The following is a 19,246-nucleotide window of genomic DNA, read 5'->3' on the forward strand; positions in this document are numbered from 1 at the left end:
AGTAACTACAGATAGACGAATGGGCAGTGCAGCATGTACAGATGAAAGTTGTCTTCCCACTAGGCATTCCTCTGACATTTCTTACAGCAGAAACATTGTCCTTTACAAGGGAAATCCACCATAACAAACCAATGCCATTGTACTTACGAGTATTGTGTCAGTAGCTGCAAATCATTATGCATGTTGATTGGATATGTCTCACTGAGATGAAAGAGTTTCTCTAAGGCCTCATAAATGAAAATGATGCAGATAAGGGATGCAAAAGCTTCTTCCGTAAACCGAGTAATGTAGCAGACGAGGGAACTTGCATCAGTTGCAACCAGAATGAGGCACAGAATTGCCGTCCATAAGCCAATACTTGCTCTCAAAGAAAGGTAAGATAGCCCATAATCTCTATAAACATGTGGAGGAAAGAAAATAATGCAATAGTCAAATGCTTCAGTATCATTTCCTAAAAATACATGGATCCAAAACCAAAAAACTTGGAAAAGAACAGCTGTTTCAGGGAAGCAAAACAAGACAAAAAGCTGGATATGATATATATAATCAAAGGGATGCCATAAACCAGTGGTTCCCAGATGTTTCCCCCTTCAACTCCCAGAAATCCTAACAGCTGGGTGGGATTTCTGAGAGTTGTAGATCAAAATACCTGGAGACCCACAGGTTGAGAACCACTGCCATAAACTTTGTTTCAGTAATAAAGCTGTAAGTTGTATTTGGTGCTTAGAAACTGACCAGATCTGCTAATGCCTTCTCTGCTGTTTCTTTCTTGCACACACCTATACCTGCCGTAGACTGCATTGTAAACAGGTTCATGGATTTACCAAATTAATTAATTACACTCAGGGGAATATATTCAAATTAAGAATTACATGTACCAACAGCACTCTCCTGCCTTCAAGAATATCCCCTTCAAAGTAGACGCAATCTGTCCAGAAAAAATCTCTGCCAAAGCAAATTGACCTCATCTTACTCTGACCAAAAGCACCAGGATTCCCGAAATCTATACACACAATGAAAGTAATAATGTAGATAGCCTCCCACTTCCACAAACAGGCTATAGTTCCAAGTGCTGAGAAGCCTCCAAAGGCACTCCCTCAACTGACATTGCAGGTTATGGTGAGCACCATGGATATGTAGCCCAACCCATGCCAATGTCCTCCCCAAACACCAACAACCCAAGGAATGTTTACATTCAGGGACCATTTCATCCTAGATGTTCTGTTTTTTCTCCAGAATTGACATCATAGGATTCCTTTCACTCTCCAAATTTGCATGATCCCACCCACTACCTCTCACTTAACCCTTTCTTACCATTCCTATGGCATTACACACTTGAGAGGTTTGGGGGTGGATGACCTGCCCACATGGGAGTTGTAGTTCACCCTGCATCCAGAGATATTCCCAGACTTTCCCCCAAAAATGCCTTTCTCAAGTAGCCTGGGCATTGCAGGGTCTCCAAGGTAGTGGAGGATAAATTTTGAAGCATGACATTTAAATCAAACAAAACTGCTCATAGAATAAACTTCAAAATTTACAAGAATTTAGGGAAAACATGGGGACAGTGCCTTGCGGCCAGCCAGAGCACCAAAAACATGATGTACTGAATAATTCCTGGTCCTATGTAACAGTAGAAAGAAGCAAAAGTATGTATAATTTAGACAACAAAAAGAAAACATAAAAGATTATTTAGAATGCTGCACATCATACAAAATTGACCTGTTTTAAAACTTGAGTTATTTTTATGCTAAAAGATAAGCAAGACAGAAATACTGAAAAGCTCACATTAAAAACAAACAAGCATGTCACTTACTTGCAAAATTTAAACAATATCTTTTCAAATACCAGGACTGGTCCTGTGCTGCCCAAGATGGTAAGTGGCTGCCCACCAAAAAGTGAGTAGGCTATCCCAGTCATAGACGCACCAAATAGAGATTCTATTGCACTCTGAGTGGGAAAAATGCATAATGAGAAAGTTAGAGCAATCATTTCTTAGCAAAAGGTCTCTTGTAACTTTGAGGAGGGGGATTTGTTTTGTTTTAACAAATAGATCATTCCAAATGTGTTTCCTGTTTTCAATGAATCATTCATGCTTAGAAAATGCCAATCATCTATCAAAATGATACAAAATATGCAAAATACGAATGCTGATTAAAGAACAACACATACTATACGACCTTCCGTCGCTTCTCCCAGAAGACCGCCAAACGTGATAACAGGAGACATACACGCACAGTAGAGAAACAAAAATGATGCGAGACACTGCAAACTGAATGCGTCCGTGAAGTCACTCAAAAAGAATGGTGCTTTCCTCTTGATATCTAAAATTAAGCCCCCAAAAAGCCTACAAGAATTAAAAAAGAGAAAGACTTTTAACCAAAACTTGCCCCTTACTTTTGCAATGGAATAAAACTTACTGTTCCCATCATGTGCACATTTTAAATAACCATTTAATTTAACTACTGGCATTAATTTTTATTTTTAAAGGACATGAAGCAGATGAACCCTTTCTGAAAATGATCCTAACATCCTCATACATTGCTGTCCCTTCCTGTCCTTTAATTAGTTCTACAGCAGTCCATGTAATAGATGTGTTCCATGTAAAAAATCTGGCCTTACATTATACTATTTGCTTTGAGGTGTCCCCTTCTCTGGTCGTGCAGGTACAGCTGTACCAGGAGCTCCAATTTTGTTTGCTTTGCATTTAATGTTTGTTATAGTCCCAAGTTTCAGGGACTCTGCAGATAGGTGGCTTCTTTTGGCTGCAATCATAAGGCAAGCCACCTGTCAATTATAGTTAGGTTCTCTGGTCCCGTCCCCCTTTGGGGTTTTTGGAGGGAATAGGAGCCTTTTTGGATCAGTCCACACAGAGCAGCTTTCCATGCAGGACATAATACCAAGAGCTCCTGTAGAAAGCTTCGTCTTCTACAGCTTGGCCGGGGTTATACAGCCCTACAGCTTGGCTGAGGATCATACAGCATTACAGCTCCTCTGCTGAGGGAATCAGCACTTCAGCCAGCCATCACGGAAACCTGAATTCTTTTTCCCCTGGAAGTCTACAAAGCTCTGCTTGGTAAGGGTCGATCGCAGAAGCCAGACGCAGTTGGTACCGGGTGCAGGGGCTCCACGCCAACAGAGGCAAGTACAGACTGCCCAGATTAGAAGGATTTCCCCATTAGTTAGTATACAGTTATGAAGATAGTGCCTGTTCCCCGTGGACAAGATTGAGAGAGAGCCAATAGGCTGTTAAGAAAGCTTTAAAGTACCTATTTGTTTTCATCAATAAAGAACTTTGTTGAACCTTTAAGCAATCTAAAGACTCTGTTTTAAGGAAAGCCAAGGGCCTTTAATCTGAGGCAGCCCTGGCGTCCCGTTGGGCACACAGAATTTATGTCCTGTCTACAGTCTTATGCACAGGCCTAGCGTGCGACAGCACACTGGTAATAGCCTTGATGGACTTTCTTTGTAGCTGTTTCACTGCAAGAAGGTGCAATGGCTTGAAAATTAACCTTGGACATATATGTCCTTTCCTTTTACCTTTTTTGTTGATTATAAACAAACCATGGCTTAAAAAAATATGAAAGAAAGAAAGCAGAAAGGGCGTGGGATTGTTTTCTTTGTATGTTGATCTCTAATCAGTTTAAGGACCTCATCACACTAGAGAATGAATCCACTTTAATTACAGTTTCTGCCTCCTGCAGAATTCTGGGGTTTGTAGTTTAGTGGGGCTGTTAAAGAAACCTCCCTAAACCACAAACCTGAGAATTCTGCAGGAGGCAGAAACCGGATTTCAAGTGTATTCATTCTCTAGTGTGATGAGGTCCTTAGTAAATTCTTGTAAACCAGTCACATCTAGATACAAAGATTTTGTGGTCACCCATCTTAAAATATTTTAACCAGCCCATGCAATGGCCATGTTGCCACAGAAGTAACAGATAAATGGCATGATGGTGCCTTTTTCAGATCAGTATAATTCAAGGACAAGCAGATGTATAATTCAAGGACAAGCAGAAGGACCCACTTTGAATCGTTTTTTTTCACTAAGACCCTAAGGTTTCACCTGGTTTGGATAAAAATATCAATACATCTGGAAGAATAAGACTCCATTCCACCCCCCATTCTCCATCTTGCCACTCATTGGTCATGTGCCATCTAACTGCCTAGCTATACATCAGAGTGGGGAACAAGCAAATGTTGTTGAAAGTCCAACCTCCGTAGGCCCTTGCCAATAATCCTGGGATTAGAAGTCCAACAACACCCAGAAAGGCTCATATTTTCCATTACTGCTGTAATTCACACTAGTATAATCCTGGCTACATGCTGGCATCAAGTGTCAAGGGTCCATAATGAGTGTGCTGATTTGTTTGTATATGGCACAAGCACTCGTGCACATGGAAGGAGCAAGTCTTCCACTACAGTGGTGGAAGATTATTTCTGAACACACTTGTTTGTCATGGGTGGGTTAGACTTCATTTCAAGAAAGAGCTCTTTCCGTGCATCTCTGCAAAGGCAGTAATTCAGACAAGCATAATAAGATGAATTCCAATCATCAAATAATCTGTATCATGTGCAACACAAAATATTGTATATGAAAACTTGTTTGTTATTATGTTGTTATGGGGTATGTGCTGTGTTAAAATATTAATTGCCACAAATTTTCAATGCAGTCTTGCAGGGGGGAGAAAGCCTCTGGCAGCAGGGGAGGAGATCACCCCTCCAGCACATTCCCATGCAGCCTGGGGAGCTGCAGACTACAGGCTAAAGATGTCCACAATGTCTTCCTGACTCCCCATTCTTCTTGAATTGGGAGGATGATAAGGAAGTCAAATGAGGACCAGCGGATATAGCCTTCCATGATCATTTTCTGACTTCTCACTGTTCATCTAACTGCCCGCCAACCTGGCATGGAGGAAAATGGCAAGTGGGGATTGGGGAGCTCTAGCCTCATCATCTGTGTTCTGCTAAGTGTCTTCTGTGACCCCAGCTTGGGGAAAATATGTGAGTCTATGGTGGGGAAGTAGTCCTTAAATCTGAGAAAAGGACTTGATGAGGATTATTTTTGTTGGGGTTTTTCAGACACTTCCTCATTTTCCCCTGATGTTCAAGCACTCAACCATAATCTCCATTCCTATTTGTTACTAACTTTCCAGTACGTTGCAATTCTGGCCCTGAGTGTCCTCCAAGTGGCTCTGGGTCTCCGTGGGCAGCAGTTCCATTCGGCACACTGGGAATCTTACGCTTTTCCTAAACAGAATAAAGAGATATTATTTCTGCGCTTTCCTTCCCTCCCTCCATCCCATTTCAAATCACTGCCTGGAAAGGAAACGGCTAAGGTCAGTTAGCAGGTTGTTCATGCTTCAAGAACTCTTTTACAGTTTTTCTTCACAAATGATAGAAATCACACAACAGAGTGTTTAATCTGTAAGGACTGTTGGCATCTGGATAGGCCATCCACAATTTGACAGGAGCAGCTTGAAAACAGCAAGGACAGGAGGAGCCTGCTTATCAATTAATAACACCCCTCTCAGCTTTAGCACTAGCCCTGCCACATGAAAGGCACCAGTCTTTGTTAACACTTGGCAGCTTGGCTAGAAAAAGTGGCAACTAGATTTTTAAAAGAAGGATTGCAGAATGTATCTGTACTACACAGTCATAGCAGTGTCATCCCTCTATAACTGCCATGGCCCCATCCTATATATATAAACCTGGGATTTGTAATTTGTAGAGGGACTTAGAATTCATTACCATAGAAAGACATGCTGTTAAATCAGAGAATTCCATGCTAGAAACCACATAATTCCATAGAATAACACAGATGTTTATGTGGGAAGTGCACACACGCTCTGAGTCATGGCTTTCATCCTCCACAGCTCCTCATTGGTTCCTAGCATATAGCAACTGCTGTGCTAGAACTGAGTCAGAGTTTGGGGGTTGCGCACAAGGCAGTAAGCAGTAGGACCCTTTCACATGTTACCAATATTTGGAAACATTACTATTTTGGACTAGAACTCCCTGAATCCCGAGAGATATGGTCCAATGAACTACCCTTTCCAAACTCCATATGGTTATGTTTATTGATAGAACTGTTTTTCTGTAGTAATTACCCACTGGACATGTTGATTTAGTGACTATGGAGCTACCAATGAAAAAACATTGTGTGTTTTTTAAAAAAATCTTGCCACATTGAACTTATTATTAAAGTATCTTGCTACATTGACTCCATATTGAAGGTATAGTCTCAGGATGCAACTAATGTATGTATTTGCCAATTTTTTTATGGTTGTTCAACATCATGATATAGACAAGTTGCTTGGACAGGTGAGTTCAAACACTTGTTTTTAAACCAGGCATGAACAAACTTCGGCCCTCCAGGTGTTTTGGACTTCAACTTCCACATTTCCTGACAGCTGGTAGGTTGTTTGGAATTGTGGGAGTTAAAGTCCAAAACAGCTGGAAGCCAGAAGTTTGTCCACGTCTGTGTTAAACTCATCCTGATTAATTAAAGCTACAGAAGAGGACAGACCAACTGGGTGGCAGAGGTTGCAAATGCTTCTTTGAAAGAAGGCTATGCTCCAACATCTCTAAAAGAAGCAACCATAAGATCTTTATTGATAAAATCTTCATTGGGCCTCACATCTCTAGGTAATTATTGGTCCATCTCTAATATCCCCTTTCTAAGTAAGGCCTTATAGTGAATGGTGGCAACTCAATTCCAGGCTTTCTTGGATGGAACATATTGTCTGGATCCATTCCAATCCATCCCAAGTTCTAGTCATGGGACATAAACAGCCTCGGTCATCTTGGTGGATAACTTACACCAGAAACTAGAGAGGGAGAATATGTCCCTGTTTGTGCTCTTGGACCTTCCTGTGCCATTAGATAACATCAACCATAGTATCCTTTTGGGTTGTTTGAATGATATGGAACTTAGGGGTATTGCCTTGCAATTGTTCTGTTTTCTCTTGGCTCAATAATTCCAGGGGGTTGTACTGAGGAACTGTTGTTCAGTCTTTTGGCCATTTGCCCATGGAATTCTACAATGCTGTCCTCAACGCTTTTCAGCATCTACATAAAGCCACAGAAAAAGGTCATCCAGAGCCTTAAGGTTAGGTTTGACCAGTATGCTGATGATATCGAGCTGTATCTCTCCTGAACTGCTATCTGGAGGCTATACATGCCTTAATGCAAGTGAATAGATTCAGGCTTAATTTAGAAAAGATGGAAAAGCTGCTGTTCAGTAGAAAAACCAATCTGGGATTGAGATCACAGCCATTTCTGGATGGGGTTGCATTCTCTCTGAAATATCAGGTTGGTGGCTTGGGCTTTCAGAGAAACAAAGCTCTTAAATCCAGTTCTTGTTCTGGAATGTGAGTTTGATGTAGTGGCTAGGAGCATCTTTGCTCTAATTCTGTTGGTGTGCTAGCTGCTGTTTTCTTGGAGAAGATAGAACTAGTCATAGTGGTTCATGATTTATTTCCAATTAGACTACTATAATGTGCTCTGAGTGGGACTGCCCTTGAAAATGTTTTGAAGCTGCAGCAAAATGCCACAGACAGACTTGTAATAGGTATGTATTTTAGAGACCATATAACACCAAGTGACATTTAATGACAACAGTCATATCCATGGTTTCAGGTAACCACAGTCCAGCTGGGGACATATCCCCATGGTTATGTTCATATTTTTGAAGTCAGAAAACAATATCAAAAGAGCCATGTTACATATGGCACCTTGGATAAGAGAGATTCTACATTATTTTATACGTTGTTGGATTGTCACTGCCTCTAACATTGTCAACCATCATTTTGCACATTCTCTGCTATACATAATAATAATAATAATAATAATAATAATAACAATAATAATAATAATAACAATAACAATAACTTTATTTGTATCCCACCCTATCGCCTTGTGGAGACTCAGGATGGTTGGGATGAGAATGAATTCAAAAGGGTTATCAAGACAGGTTCAATGGGAAATCACTATTGGAACCAAATCACTTTGATTTTCCAAGTATAAACTTTCATTGCTATCATATAACAACTGGAAAGATTATGGAACTGTCCATTCTGTGAACTACAATTCTGATTAACTGTTTGTGCAGGATTAACATTTTTCACAAAATGTAGACAAGAGAACAATTTTTCACAAAACATGGGCAACAAGTAGAAAAGTTGTCTGCCACTATTACTACAAGTTAATAAACAATTCTGTAGTTTTAAATCATTGCCATTTAAGTAGATCCACCTATAATTGAGTAATGTGAATTTTACACACACCTGGGAAGGAATGTTTTTGGGAGGTTCTATACGAATTGCTGGGTCCCACTCTCCAGGAGGAAGAACAGTCACCTGATCAAGAAACTCATCGATTCCAGCAAGCAAGTCATTCCGATCTTTAGCTTTGTATGCAACATCATGAAACACCTATGAGAGAAAACATAAAATCCATCAGATATTGTAGCAGTTTTCAACCTTTGGCTGATCCTTTGGATTCCGGCTCCCAGAAGCCCCAGCAAACAGTACCAAAAGTCAAGGATTGAGGAAAATGAAGCTATGAAATATCTAGAAGACTAAACGTTGAGAACACTGTTTTAAAAGGTGAAAGCATAAAAGAAATTCATAAACAAATGGTTGGTTGGTTTTCAATGAAGCAAACAACCTATTTCACTGCAAGATTTCAGTGTAACCCATTGTGGAAAATGTGATTAAGTATAAGGAAGTTCTCTTTGGTTTGTGTTTGCTTTTTACCTTTCAAATGGTCTCAAGTTTTGATTTAAACAAAACACACCATGTGCTATTTAAAGTGTAAGCTTTTCAACTACACCAGGAGGTTAAAATAAATCTTAACACAAGATGCGTTGAATCAATCTGAACCAACTACCGTTAACCGATAAATACCTCATCTGTCATTAATGTTCCAATTGACCTGCCAATCTCATGGTACTGTTGGCCTTTTCCTAGAGGTCCCAGGAGAATGAATAAAAATCTACAAATGAAGAGAAAACAAAACTATTCAGAGGACATTTATTTCAAAGAACTCTAGCACTTGAACCAATCAATCAATCTGCAAGAAATGATGATTTATTTTACATTGTTATTTTAAAACTTGGGGACCTTCAATAAAATATGTTTTTCTTAAAATGGCTACATTATTTATTTTTTCAAAATGACCATGTCTGATCTATAGTTTTGTCTTCACATTTTACATCCTCCCACAACTGGAAACAGTCAAGTTCTGCTGTTCTCATTTAAGGGTGGGAAAGAGAAGGAGGGACAATTCATACCAGGGAGAAGTCATTTCGGGGAGTTAATAAAGGTTCAATTCCAAAGTAATGCAACAAGCAGGGACTAGATTTTTTAAAAATGTCAATGCACCCGCCCTTTTCACTTTGTGGGACAACATAAAGACTGCCCTCATATGAATGAATGCCTTTTTTCTAGTGAAAGGAACATCAAAATAGCCATGAGAGCTTCTGGTCTGGCTCTTAACCTTTGCACATTTGGGGCAAAAGCAGGGAAGGAAGAATATCAGCCTGAGCTTTGCTCCCAGCTTTATTACAAAGAGAAATCAAGAAAAGAGAAGACACCACACCCAAGCCTCACAAACCAAGTTTTGGGACAATACAAGTACTGAAACCTTTTATGCACATTTGGAAGGTATTCACACTGACCTTTTTTTTTCATGTCAGGAGCGACTTGAAAAATGGACTTGTTATAGCCCTTTGATGGCACTTTAAATTCCACAATTTCTTCCTAGGCAATCTTGGGATTTATAGTTTGGTAGGGTACTGGGATTTATCTGTTAGATAACTCTAATGGGCCTCTCCGAATAACAGGATTAGAGCCCTCTGGCAGGGAATTCCTAAATCCTTAACCAAACTGTAAATCCTGGGACTCTGTAGGCCAGAACCACAAAATGTGACAAATGTGCAGTGGGGACACATACGTAGAGATCATCTTGTAGAGTGTGCTTTAAATCTTATCTCCCATTGTGAAGACTTTTTGTGTGAAGCAGTAAATCAGGGAAATTTTGCCCCAATGGCCACAAATCCTTTCAGCCTCTGTAGCAGCAAAGGTAATACATTGTCCAATAAAATGGTAAGTTGGTGCCCACAAATGATAAACTACACTATCACAAATTTGATATATCTCCTATTGAAGCTCCAAACCTTCTCCTTTTTCATTTGAGCGCAGAATTGGAATCAACATTGGCACCTTTCATTTCTTTCTTAGCCTGGGCTACAAATTACCTTGTCGGGATTGGAACCTCTGCCAGTCCCGAAAGCAGTACGGCAGGAGACAACCTAACAAAAGCCACTACTGCACGTTCCAGGAATTCAAGCTCACCGACCAAAATGTTTGAAGCCTCAGCTCCAGGAGGGATCTTTTTCATGAAATGCATATCAACCTGATCATTTAAAGAAAAAGAAAATCACACAGGGAAAAACCTCACATGGGAAAAAGAAAGGTAACCTAACAGATGTAAATGTTACTTTTTTGACTTAATATTTTTACAGCATGGATCATTGACCACAGAATAACTCAGATAAGCACAAATATTTATCAGTAACCATACAAGCGCTCATAAATTAATTGTAAAGTTCAGTCAATTAAAATGTAATTGCAGGTTTAGAACATCCAACAATGGATCAAATAAGTCATTAGCCATCTGAAACAGGCACTTTTTAATGAACATGTTTTTGTTTAAGTCATGAAATGCAGTGCAAGAAAAAACAAAGGATTTTCTATATCTTAAAGGCATTGGTGCTTTCTTAAAGGCTGCTTGGTACTATGAGTATTGTGAAAAAGCTCTTTACGTTTCATGATGCTGCCTGCGGCAAGTACTGTTTAAATTTTAAAGCAATCAAGTTTAAATGTTCGCATTTAAAATGTAAACCTTAATGGTTTAAAACTCTTTAAAGCACAGCAATGGGAGGCATGAAGGCCAGGAAAATGAAGCACAGCCACAACTGGTACAGCAGCAAAAGCAACTGTAAAGGACTAGGTGAGGTAAGATAGAAGAAACTTGCCTCAGGAAGGTACAAATTCTTATTATGACTCAGATTTTATCAGTGATATGAGCCAACTCTACATTGGATCATGGCCATTATATATAAGTTTCATGTAAAGCAATTAGAATAATTTTTAATAATTAAAAGGGTTAAGATGTGTGCTGACAACTGTTAAATGCCATCAAATCAGCTTCAACATATGGTAACTCAATGCATGGGAGACCTCCAAAACACTGTTATTAACAGTCCTGTTTAGCTCTTGCAAACTCAAGACTGTGGTGTCCTTGACTGAGTCTCTCCACCTGTAATGTGGCCTTCCTCTTCTCCTACTGCCTCTCACTTTACCAAGCATTAGTGCTTTAGGGTATATTTTACAGGAACAAACGGGCAAAACTATCTCTTGAGTATTCCTTCCCTTAAAAATACCCTAATGGGGTCACTACAAGTCAACAGGCAACTTGAAGGCAGACACACACAATGTTTTGTTCTAAAGAATTATGACCACAGTATCCAGAGAAACTAAGGTGACTTTTCCAAGCTGTCTGCATTGATAAATGATACTGACCACATGTCTTTGTGAGGACTGGAAACTGTCAGGCTGATATTACCTTTCACTCAAAGCATCATGAGTAGCAATCTATGAAACCTATGAAGGATTTTCCAGTTATGGAGGTGAACAGTAATAAACACATTTTGGGGAGTGATTGAACTGAGAACTCAAATGTCATAAGAACACCTCTTGATCCAGAACAGTGAGTGGGAAACAACTTTGTAATTACTGAGCAGAATAATATTTCTTTTTAAAAAGGAGCTTTGTAAAAAAAAGAAAAGAAAGGAGAATAAATAGGGATAATTCCAAACGTGCAGCTATTAAGGGGAATACCAAATATGGAGCTGCGGTGGTGCAATGGGTTAAACCTTTGTGCTGGCTGAACTGCTGACCTGAAGACCTGAAGGTCGGTGGTTCGAATCCGCGAGACGGGAGTGAGCTCCCATCTGTCAGCCCCAGCTTCCCATGTGAGGACATGAGAGAAGCCTCCTACAGGATGGTAACACATTTGGGCATCCCCTGGGCAACATCTTTGCAAATGGCCAATTCTCTCACACCAGAAGCAACTTGCAGTATATTCTCAATTCACTTCTGACACAATTTAAAAAAATTGTACAGTGGGCATGGACACCCTTCTATATCAATGGGATGAGGAATCTGTTCCAAGTTTTGGTCTGAAATTTAAAGGAGGTATTCAAGTTCCTTTTCAATTCTGTCCAAAGCCCAGAGTAGATATATATCACAACTAGCATGGAACTGCCAGCTGACACTGAGCACAGCCTTTTCCAACCTGATACCTTCCATCTGGCTGATTCACTCTCACCACCATTCAAATTCCACATAGTCACTATAGCTGCTGTGGAAGCCTGACTTTTAAACTAAGAAAAAAAAATGAAAGAAGGTAAAATTTACTCATTGAAGGGGATTTCTATGCTGGTGTACTACTCTAGCAAATACAAAAAGAATATTATAGATTAATCCTATTATAAGAATATGAATTCATATTATAACATAGTATAGCAATGGATTTATTTTTTCCTGTCTTCCTCCTTTTTCAAAAATCCACAATGTCATACAAAGACTCCAAGTGCTTGCTTGATATTTTGGTTTCCTAGCAATCAATAGTTATTTAAAGCTGTGTCCTTAAAGCAACAAAGAAGGGGTGGACATTGTATCATCCTCTAGGTGTTGTTGAACTGCAACTCCCATCAGCCTTAGCTAGCAAGTTAGTAGTGAGGAGTGCTAGGACCAACACTTCAACAGCATCTGAAGAGTAATTTAGTTATAAATCTTGTTCTAATGAAATATTTCTAGGAGGAATATAGTTCTGTTGAGAAGTCACCAAACCATTCAATAATCTTTCTTTCTTTCTTGAATTGTGACAACTGGAGTGCCGCAGGGTTCCATCCTGGGCCCGGTCCTGTTCAAAATCTTTATTAATGACTTAGATGAAGGGCTAGAAGGCATGATCATCAAGTTTGCAGATGACACAAAATTGGGAGGGATAGCCAATATTCCAGAGGACAGGAGCAGGATTCAAAACGATCTTGACAGATTAGAGAGATGGGCCAAAACTAACAAAATGAAGTTCAACAGTGACAAATGCAAGATACTCCACTTAGGCAGAAAAAACGAAATGCAAAGATACAGAATGGGGGATGATGCCTAGCTCGAGAGCAGTAGGTGTGAAAAAGATCTTGGAGTCCTCATGGACAACAAGTTAAACATGAGCCAACAATGTGATGTGACGGCAAAAAAAGCCAATGGGATTTTGGCCTGCATCAATAGGAGCATAGTGTCTAGATCTAGGGAAGTAATGCTACCCCTCTATTCTGCTTTGGTTAGACCACACCTGGAATATTGTGTCCAATTCTGGGCGCCACATTTGAAGAGAGATATTGACAAGCTGGAATGTGTCCAGAGGAGGGCGACTAAAATGATCAAGGGTCTGGAGAACAAGCCCTATGAGAGGTGGCTTAAGGAGCTGGGCATGTTTAGCCTGAAGAAGAGAAGGCTGAGAGGAGATATGATAGCTATGTATAAATATGTGAGAGGAAGCCACAGGGAAGAGGGAGCAAGCTTGTTTTCTGCTTCCCTGGAGACTAGGACGCGAAACAATGGCTTCAAACTACAAGAAAGGAGATTCCATCTGAACATGAGGAAGAACTTCCTGATTGTGAGAGCTGTTCAGCAGTGGAACTCTCTGTCCCAGAGTGTGGTGGAGGCTCCTTCTTTGTAAGCTTTTAAACAGAGGCTGGATGGCCATCTGTCAGGGGTGATTTGAATGCAATATTCCTGCTTCTTGGCAGGGGGTTGGACTGGATGGCTCATGAGGTCTTTTCCAACTCTTTGATTCTATGATTCTATGAATTTATACACTGCTTTGGAGAGTCACTTAATTTCTAATCATGTTCTAATGGAATATTTCTGGGAGGAATATAGGTCTGTTGATCTATCACAAGACCATTGCATAATCTTTCTTTCTTTCTTTCTCTCTTTCTCTCCTTCTTTCCTATATTTATTCATTTATTCATTCATTTATACACTGCCTTTCTCTCAGTTCCAAGGCAAACAGCCAAGCTGTTAAGGGGGCCTTTGAAGATCAAGCTGTACACATTTGACCTATATTCTGGAACAGATACCACCATGGTTGTAACAAAACTCGAGTCAAACCTGACACTTCCACTAGAAAATTGGGTCTAATAAAAACCAAACCTGCAGCCATCCTGCAGAACAATTCACCAGCATCATTTACATTCCAGAAGAATGCAACTCTAAAGTAAGCCTGGAAACACAACAGTTAAAAACATTTACAAGCTTTGTCTCTGGTGTGTTCCATTCATTTCAAAATGGCACCAGTTAACGGTCTGGCGCTCATAAACATATTTTATTTGCATTCTTCCCATAATACTTTACTAAATGTTATGAAGAGGGAAATAAAGTGATTCACAAAACATGTTCAAATTGATATCACAGCTTCCTAGTCTGAGAATTTCAATCTTCGGTACTTTTTCCCATTTGCTTTCCTATTTCCACTCTAAACACAAAAACAGTGACCAAATCCAATATAAACTGTTAAAGTGACCATTTTAATGTCTATCTCAGAGCCATCTGTCAGAAGCAGTGTGCTATGTCTTCAACAGTGTTTATGAAGTGGTTTTCTTGCAAATGGCTCTGGCACGTAGACAGAATTTAAGCATAATGGAGTTGTCTGTGTCATGAAATCTCTTTCAAAAACTTTTAACATCTCCAAAAATTCAGCCCAAACAAAGCCTCTTTTGGCTGTTTTGCCATCTCATTTCCATATTCCTTATGGGAAAATAATTTTTAGTTACATATTGATCCAATACCAAGGAATTATCACTGATCACTTGAAATATAACAGTACTTTTGAGGAAGGCTACACCACAGATGGAGGATAGCATATGTACATGTTTGGAAAGGATTTGGAGTGACTTTTGATTGAAAGACTGTAATTGAGGCCTCATACACTGTGGCAAAAAGGAAGTCATGTCAGAATTTTTTAAAAAGAAAATTTCACTGTGTTGTTGTTGATGATGATGATGTGTGAATGTGGTCTGTGTGAATGTGTAAAAAATATGTTGTTCTCTTTCCCACTGTTTTTTTCACTGATCAAAAGAATGTCCAGTTCAGTTCTTAGTCAGAGGCAAACAAAAGTGGAGGGAGATAATGAAACATATACACTATTGTAAAAGTAGGCACTTGTATTATTTATTGTGATGGGTGATTTCTGTATGGATAGTCACTGATTGACATCCAAGATGTAGTCGAATGGAAAATCAAGGCAGTCAACACAGTATAGGAATCTTAAAACCACAACATAAAAGATCTATCATTATCTTTTAGGTCACTTTGTACTATTCTTTTGTTATGCCAACTAAGAACTTTGGATCAGAAAGAAGCTGGTCTCCCCTCCCAACAAATACATCTGCAAATCATCCTTCAATTGTTTGCAAGGATTTATTTACTTATTTATATACACCCACTTATTTGCTTCTCTACCAAAGATTTTGAGTAGGCTGTGTACCTTCTTCCCGAATTCTTCCATTTCATCCTCATGAACACACTGTAAAATACGTTAAGCTGAAAGAACGACTGGCCCAACAAGCTCAGTTTTATAGCTTGGTGGAGTCTTGAAGCTGTGGGTACATCTACACTGCAGAATTATAAACTTTAACACTGCCATGTTACTCAGTCCTATGGTTCAGTGCTCCTCTGCCAAATAGTGCAGGTGTATCCCCAAACTACACCACCAAACTGCAATTCCATAAAATTGAGGCATGGCAATTGAAATGGTGTCAAAGTGCAGTGTAGATCAGGTATGAGCAAACCCAAGCCCGGGGACCAGATGAGGCTTCTTGGGCTCTTTTCTCAGACTCTCCTCTCTCTCATCATCATATCCTTCCTTCCTTCTCTCTTTCCTTCCTCCTTCCCTCCCTTCCTTCCTCACTTCCCTCTTTCTCTCTCCGTCCTTCCTTCCCTTTTACCCTTCCTTCCTTCCCTCTTTCCTCCCTCCTTCCCTCTTTCTCCTTTCTTCCTTCTGCCTTCCCTCCCTTTCTCCCTCCCTCCATTCCCTTCCACCCTTTTGTCCTTCCTTCTCTCTATCCTTCTTCCTTCTCTTCCTTCCTTCCACCCACCCACCTTTCCACCATTTTATTCTTATTTCCCTCCCTTATATCTTTCCTTCCTTCTCACCTTCCTCTTTCCCTCCCTCCCTTACCTCCCTCTTTCTCCTTCCATCATTCCTTCCCTTTCACCCTTTCATCCCTCTTACCTTCCTCTTTCTCCTTTTTTCTTCCTTCCTTCTCTCTTTCCTCCCTCCCTTACTTTCCTTCCTCCCTCTTTCTCCCTTCCTCCATTTCCTTCCACCCTTTCATCCTTCCTTCTTTCTCTCTTTTCTTCATCCTTCCCTTCCTTCCATCCTTTCCTTCCTCCCTTCTCTCTTTCCTTCCTCCTTACCTCCCTCCCTTTCTCCCTCTCTCCTTCTCTCCTTCTTTCTCCTTCCATCCTTCCCTTCCACCCTTCCTTCCTTCTCTCTTTCCTTCCTCCTTCCCTTCTTTCCTTCCTTCTATCACTGGGCAGCCAGTCCTCTTAGCAGGGAGTGCTAGCATGTGGCCCCCAAGTTAGAAGGTTTGTCCATACCTGGTGTAGATGCATCCTAGTATCACAGTATATTGTCTCATGAACTTTAGCCCAAAATTTGCAATGCACATGTGTACAACTGAGGATGCAAGCAAAGATTTGGACAACGTTTGGCAGCATCCTTGAATAGAAAATAAAGCAATGCTCTGCTTGAATGTCTGTTTCATTCCCAACAGATAAGATTTGTCAGACTTTAAATATATCTGAACATCTTGCAGAAATTGTATAGGACTCTGCTGTTTGGATTGCTATTGGTTAGTTTCCTTAAGTGTGTAGTTTTATACCCACTTACCTGCAATAATCCCCTTTCAATTCAATGGGACTTCTATTTTATAGAATCGAATGGTAAAGCAAAATTATGCAAAATTACATTAACTTTATGTGTATTTCTCCAGGGTGTTTTTATGTGTCATTTTACTCTGAGTTATTTCCCTTTTCTTTTTTTGCATGTGCTTGAAATGTTTGGTGGCATCCTTAAAAATACACGAAGGCTTGTGAGGCTATTTCTTTAATGTAAAACATGTGTACATACATCTGGAGCAGACTTCCTCCAACTGGTAATGTCCAGATGATTTAACCCCAAGGGATATTAGCAGGTAGTCTAACCCACTCAAGGAAGGTTGCTCTGAAGACTTTCCCTGCTATAGCTAGAGAACATGGTTTTCAACTTGTGCTGACATTTCAAAATAGACCCTGCTTGCAATCACTGTAGAAAGATAGATTAGGTCCTCACCTCTCCTCTCTCCTCTTGATGCGGATGTCCTTTTTCATGTCTTTGTTTCATCCCAAATAGACTATTGTTATGCCCTTTTTGTTGGTCTCCTAGTCCCTGCACGCACAATTAACAGACTTCAGCTGGTACAAAATGCTGCTTCTCATATTCTGTCTGGCACCAGATGGAGCAAGCATATAACTAGTTCGGGCTCAGTTACACTCACTGACTGGATGTCACATTCAACCACGGATTCAAAGCACTGCTTGCATCAATTCCCTTAGAAGAGAATTCTGGTTAAAAATATCCCTGCTCATACCTTTGACCCAACCAGGCTCAGCTGAGGTCAACTGCCATTACTATCAAACCTGCATCTAGTGCAAACTTGCTTTAGCAGCACCCCTTGGAGAATTTTCATTCCAAGGATATTCTGCAATAAATTGCAGATATACTCAGTAAGTCAAATGCTAAACTGCCACCCTTTTCTTCAATTAATTTCTCTGCCATGCTGTTATATGCCTTTGCAATGAGCAATTAATTATTATAGCATGGCACAAATGCTGGGATTCAGAACATGGTCAAAAATCTGTTCTTAATGTTATTTCGCTGTCAATTAGTTTTTGGGCAAACACAAAATAAATAAATTTGAAGGCTTATACATAGCACTTTCAGGATAAAAAAACAGATATAGTCTATTGTCCCTAAAGGCAATGACCCTGCCCCAACGAAGTGCCATGAATTAGGGCTATTTGAATTATAAGACCATCAGATCACTCTTTCACATTTCACAAGCTATTTCTGCCTCTGTAAATGTAACATGGGTCATTGAGCTCATCTAGGACTAAACATTGGGAATGGAGATTGAATTTACTGAAAGACTTTTCATCTAAAAATTCATCAGGATGATTCAAAATAGCTTGGGAAAAAGGCTATCTAAAGAATGGGAAGGGAGATAGAATATAAACATGATGAAGTCAACTTTGCCTAACTAGCCCTAACTACAGTGAGGATAGATATTAATCTCAGGAAAGTACTGTGACCTTTTTGAGAGTTAGGAATATAGGGAGCTGTCTTATATGAAGAAAGACATCTGGTCTATTGAGCCCATCACTATTTATGTGGACTAGCAGTGTCTCTTCATGATAGTCAGTGGTTTCTCCCTCACAAATAATCTGTTCCATCTGTATCTTACCCCGTGTTTTTAGCTTTAGTATTTTATTCTGTACATGCAGCCTGCTCACTGTTACTGTCTTATGAATTATTTTATTGCACTTTTATATTGTTTGTTGTATTCCTATGTTTTATGTAATTTTATTATGTTGTTGTTTGTGTTTTGATTTCATTTATTGTATTGTGTTGTTGGGCAAATTTTCCAAGACTGGAGGAACCAAGATAGCATAGTAAGCACCTTGGATAGCACCATGCGTTGCTGGAGCTGGAAACTAAGCATAGATGTCTTCATATTCCTTCTACACAAACTAGACTAGGAGGCTGACCTCTTTGGGGCTGGTTATCCCAATCTCCCCACTGCCATAACCTTTTTTCAAAGGGATCCAGCCTATTTTCTCAACTTCAGTCTGTACCTGAACAGAGATTAAAATGCTCTTGGATAGAAGGTAGACTTCATCTGGGCTCAGGGAGCTTTATTCCTGGAGACCTCCTAAGAAACTATATTGTGGGATGATGTTTCACCTTTGTATGTCTAGCCAGCACTGAGTTTTTTCTCCAAACTGGTATTTCTTTTGTCTTCTCCTGTAAAGATGAGCACTCACAAATGTTTCTAACACCAGTGCGTATATAAGAG

At 39.8% G+C, this 19,246-nt stretch overlaps 1 protein-coding gene across 6 annotated transcripts in view; it reads right to left on the reverse strand.

The window, feature by feature from the left end:
* The window catches only part of SLC4A10 (solute carrier family 4 member 10), a 199,634-nt gene that overhangs the window by 46,544 nt on the left and 133,844 nt on the right, over nt 1-19,246 (reverse strand). For 4 of the 6 annotated variants that reach the window (XM_060777832.2, XM_060777851.2, XM_060777840.2 and 1 more), the window contains 8 exons: nt 17,464-17,559; nt 10,256-10,413; nt 8,904-8,991; nt 8,283-8,429; nt 5,144-5,244; nt 2,170-2,344; nt 1,814-1,947; nt 148-393 (listed from right to left, as the gene is read on the reverse strand). In XM_060777832.2, the coding sequence (XP_060633815.2) occupies nt 148-393; nt 1,814-1,947; nt 2,170-2,344; nt 5,144-5,244; nt 8,283-8,429; nt 8,904-8,991; nt 10,256-10,413; nt 17,464-17,559 (1,145 nt within the window). The remainder of the gene's footprint in view (nt 1-147; nt 394-1,813; nt 1,948-2,169; nt 2,345-5,143; nt 5,245-8,282; nt 8,430-8,903; nt 8,992-10,255; nt 10,414-17,463; nt 17,560-19,246) is intronic. The other 2 variants (XM_060777877.2, XM_060777869.2) reach the window with 1 other exon arrangement.

Source organism: Anolis sagrei, chromosome 1 (assembly GCF_037176765.1).
Source record: "Anolis sagrei isolate rAnoSag1 chromosome 1, rAnoSag1.mat, whole genome shotgun sequence".
In the NCBI taxonomy this organism is placed as follows: Eukaryota; Metazoa; Chordata; class Lepidosauria; order Squamata; family Dactyloidae; genus Anolis; species Anolis sagrei.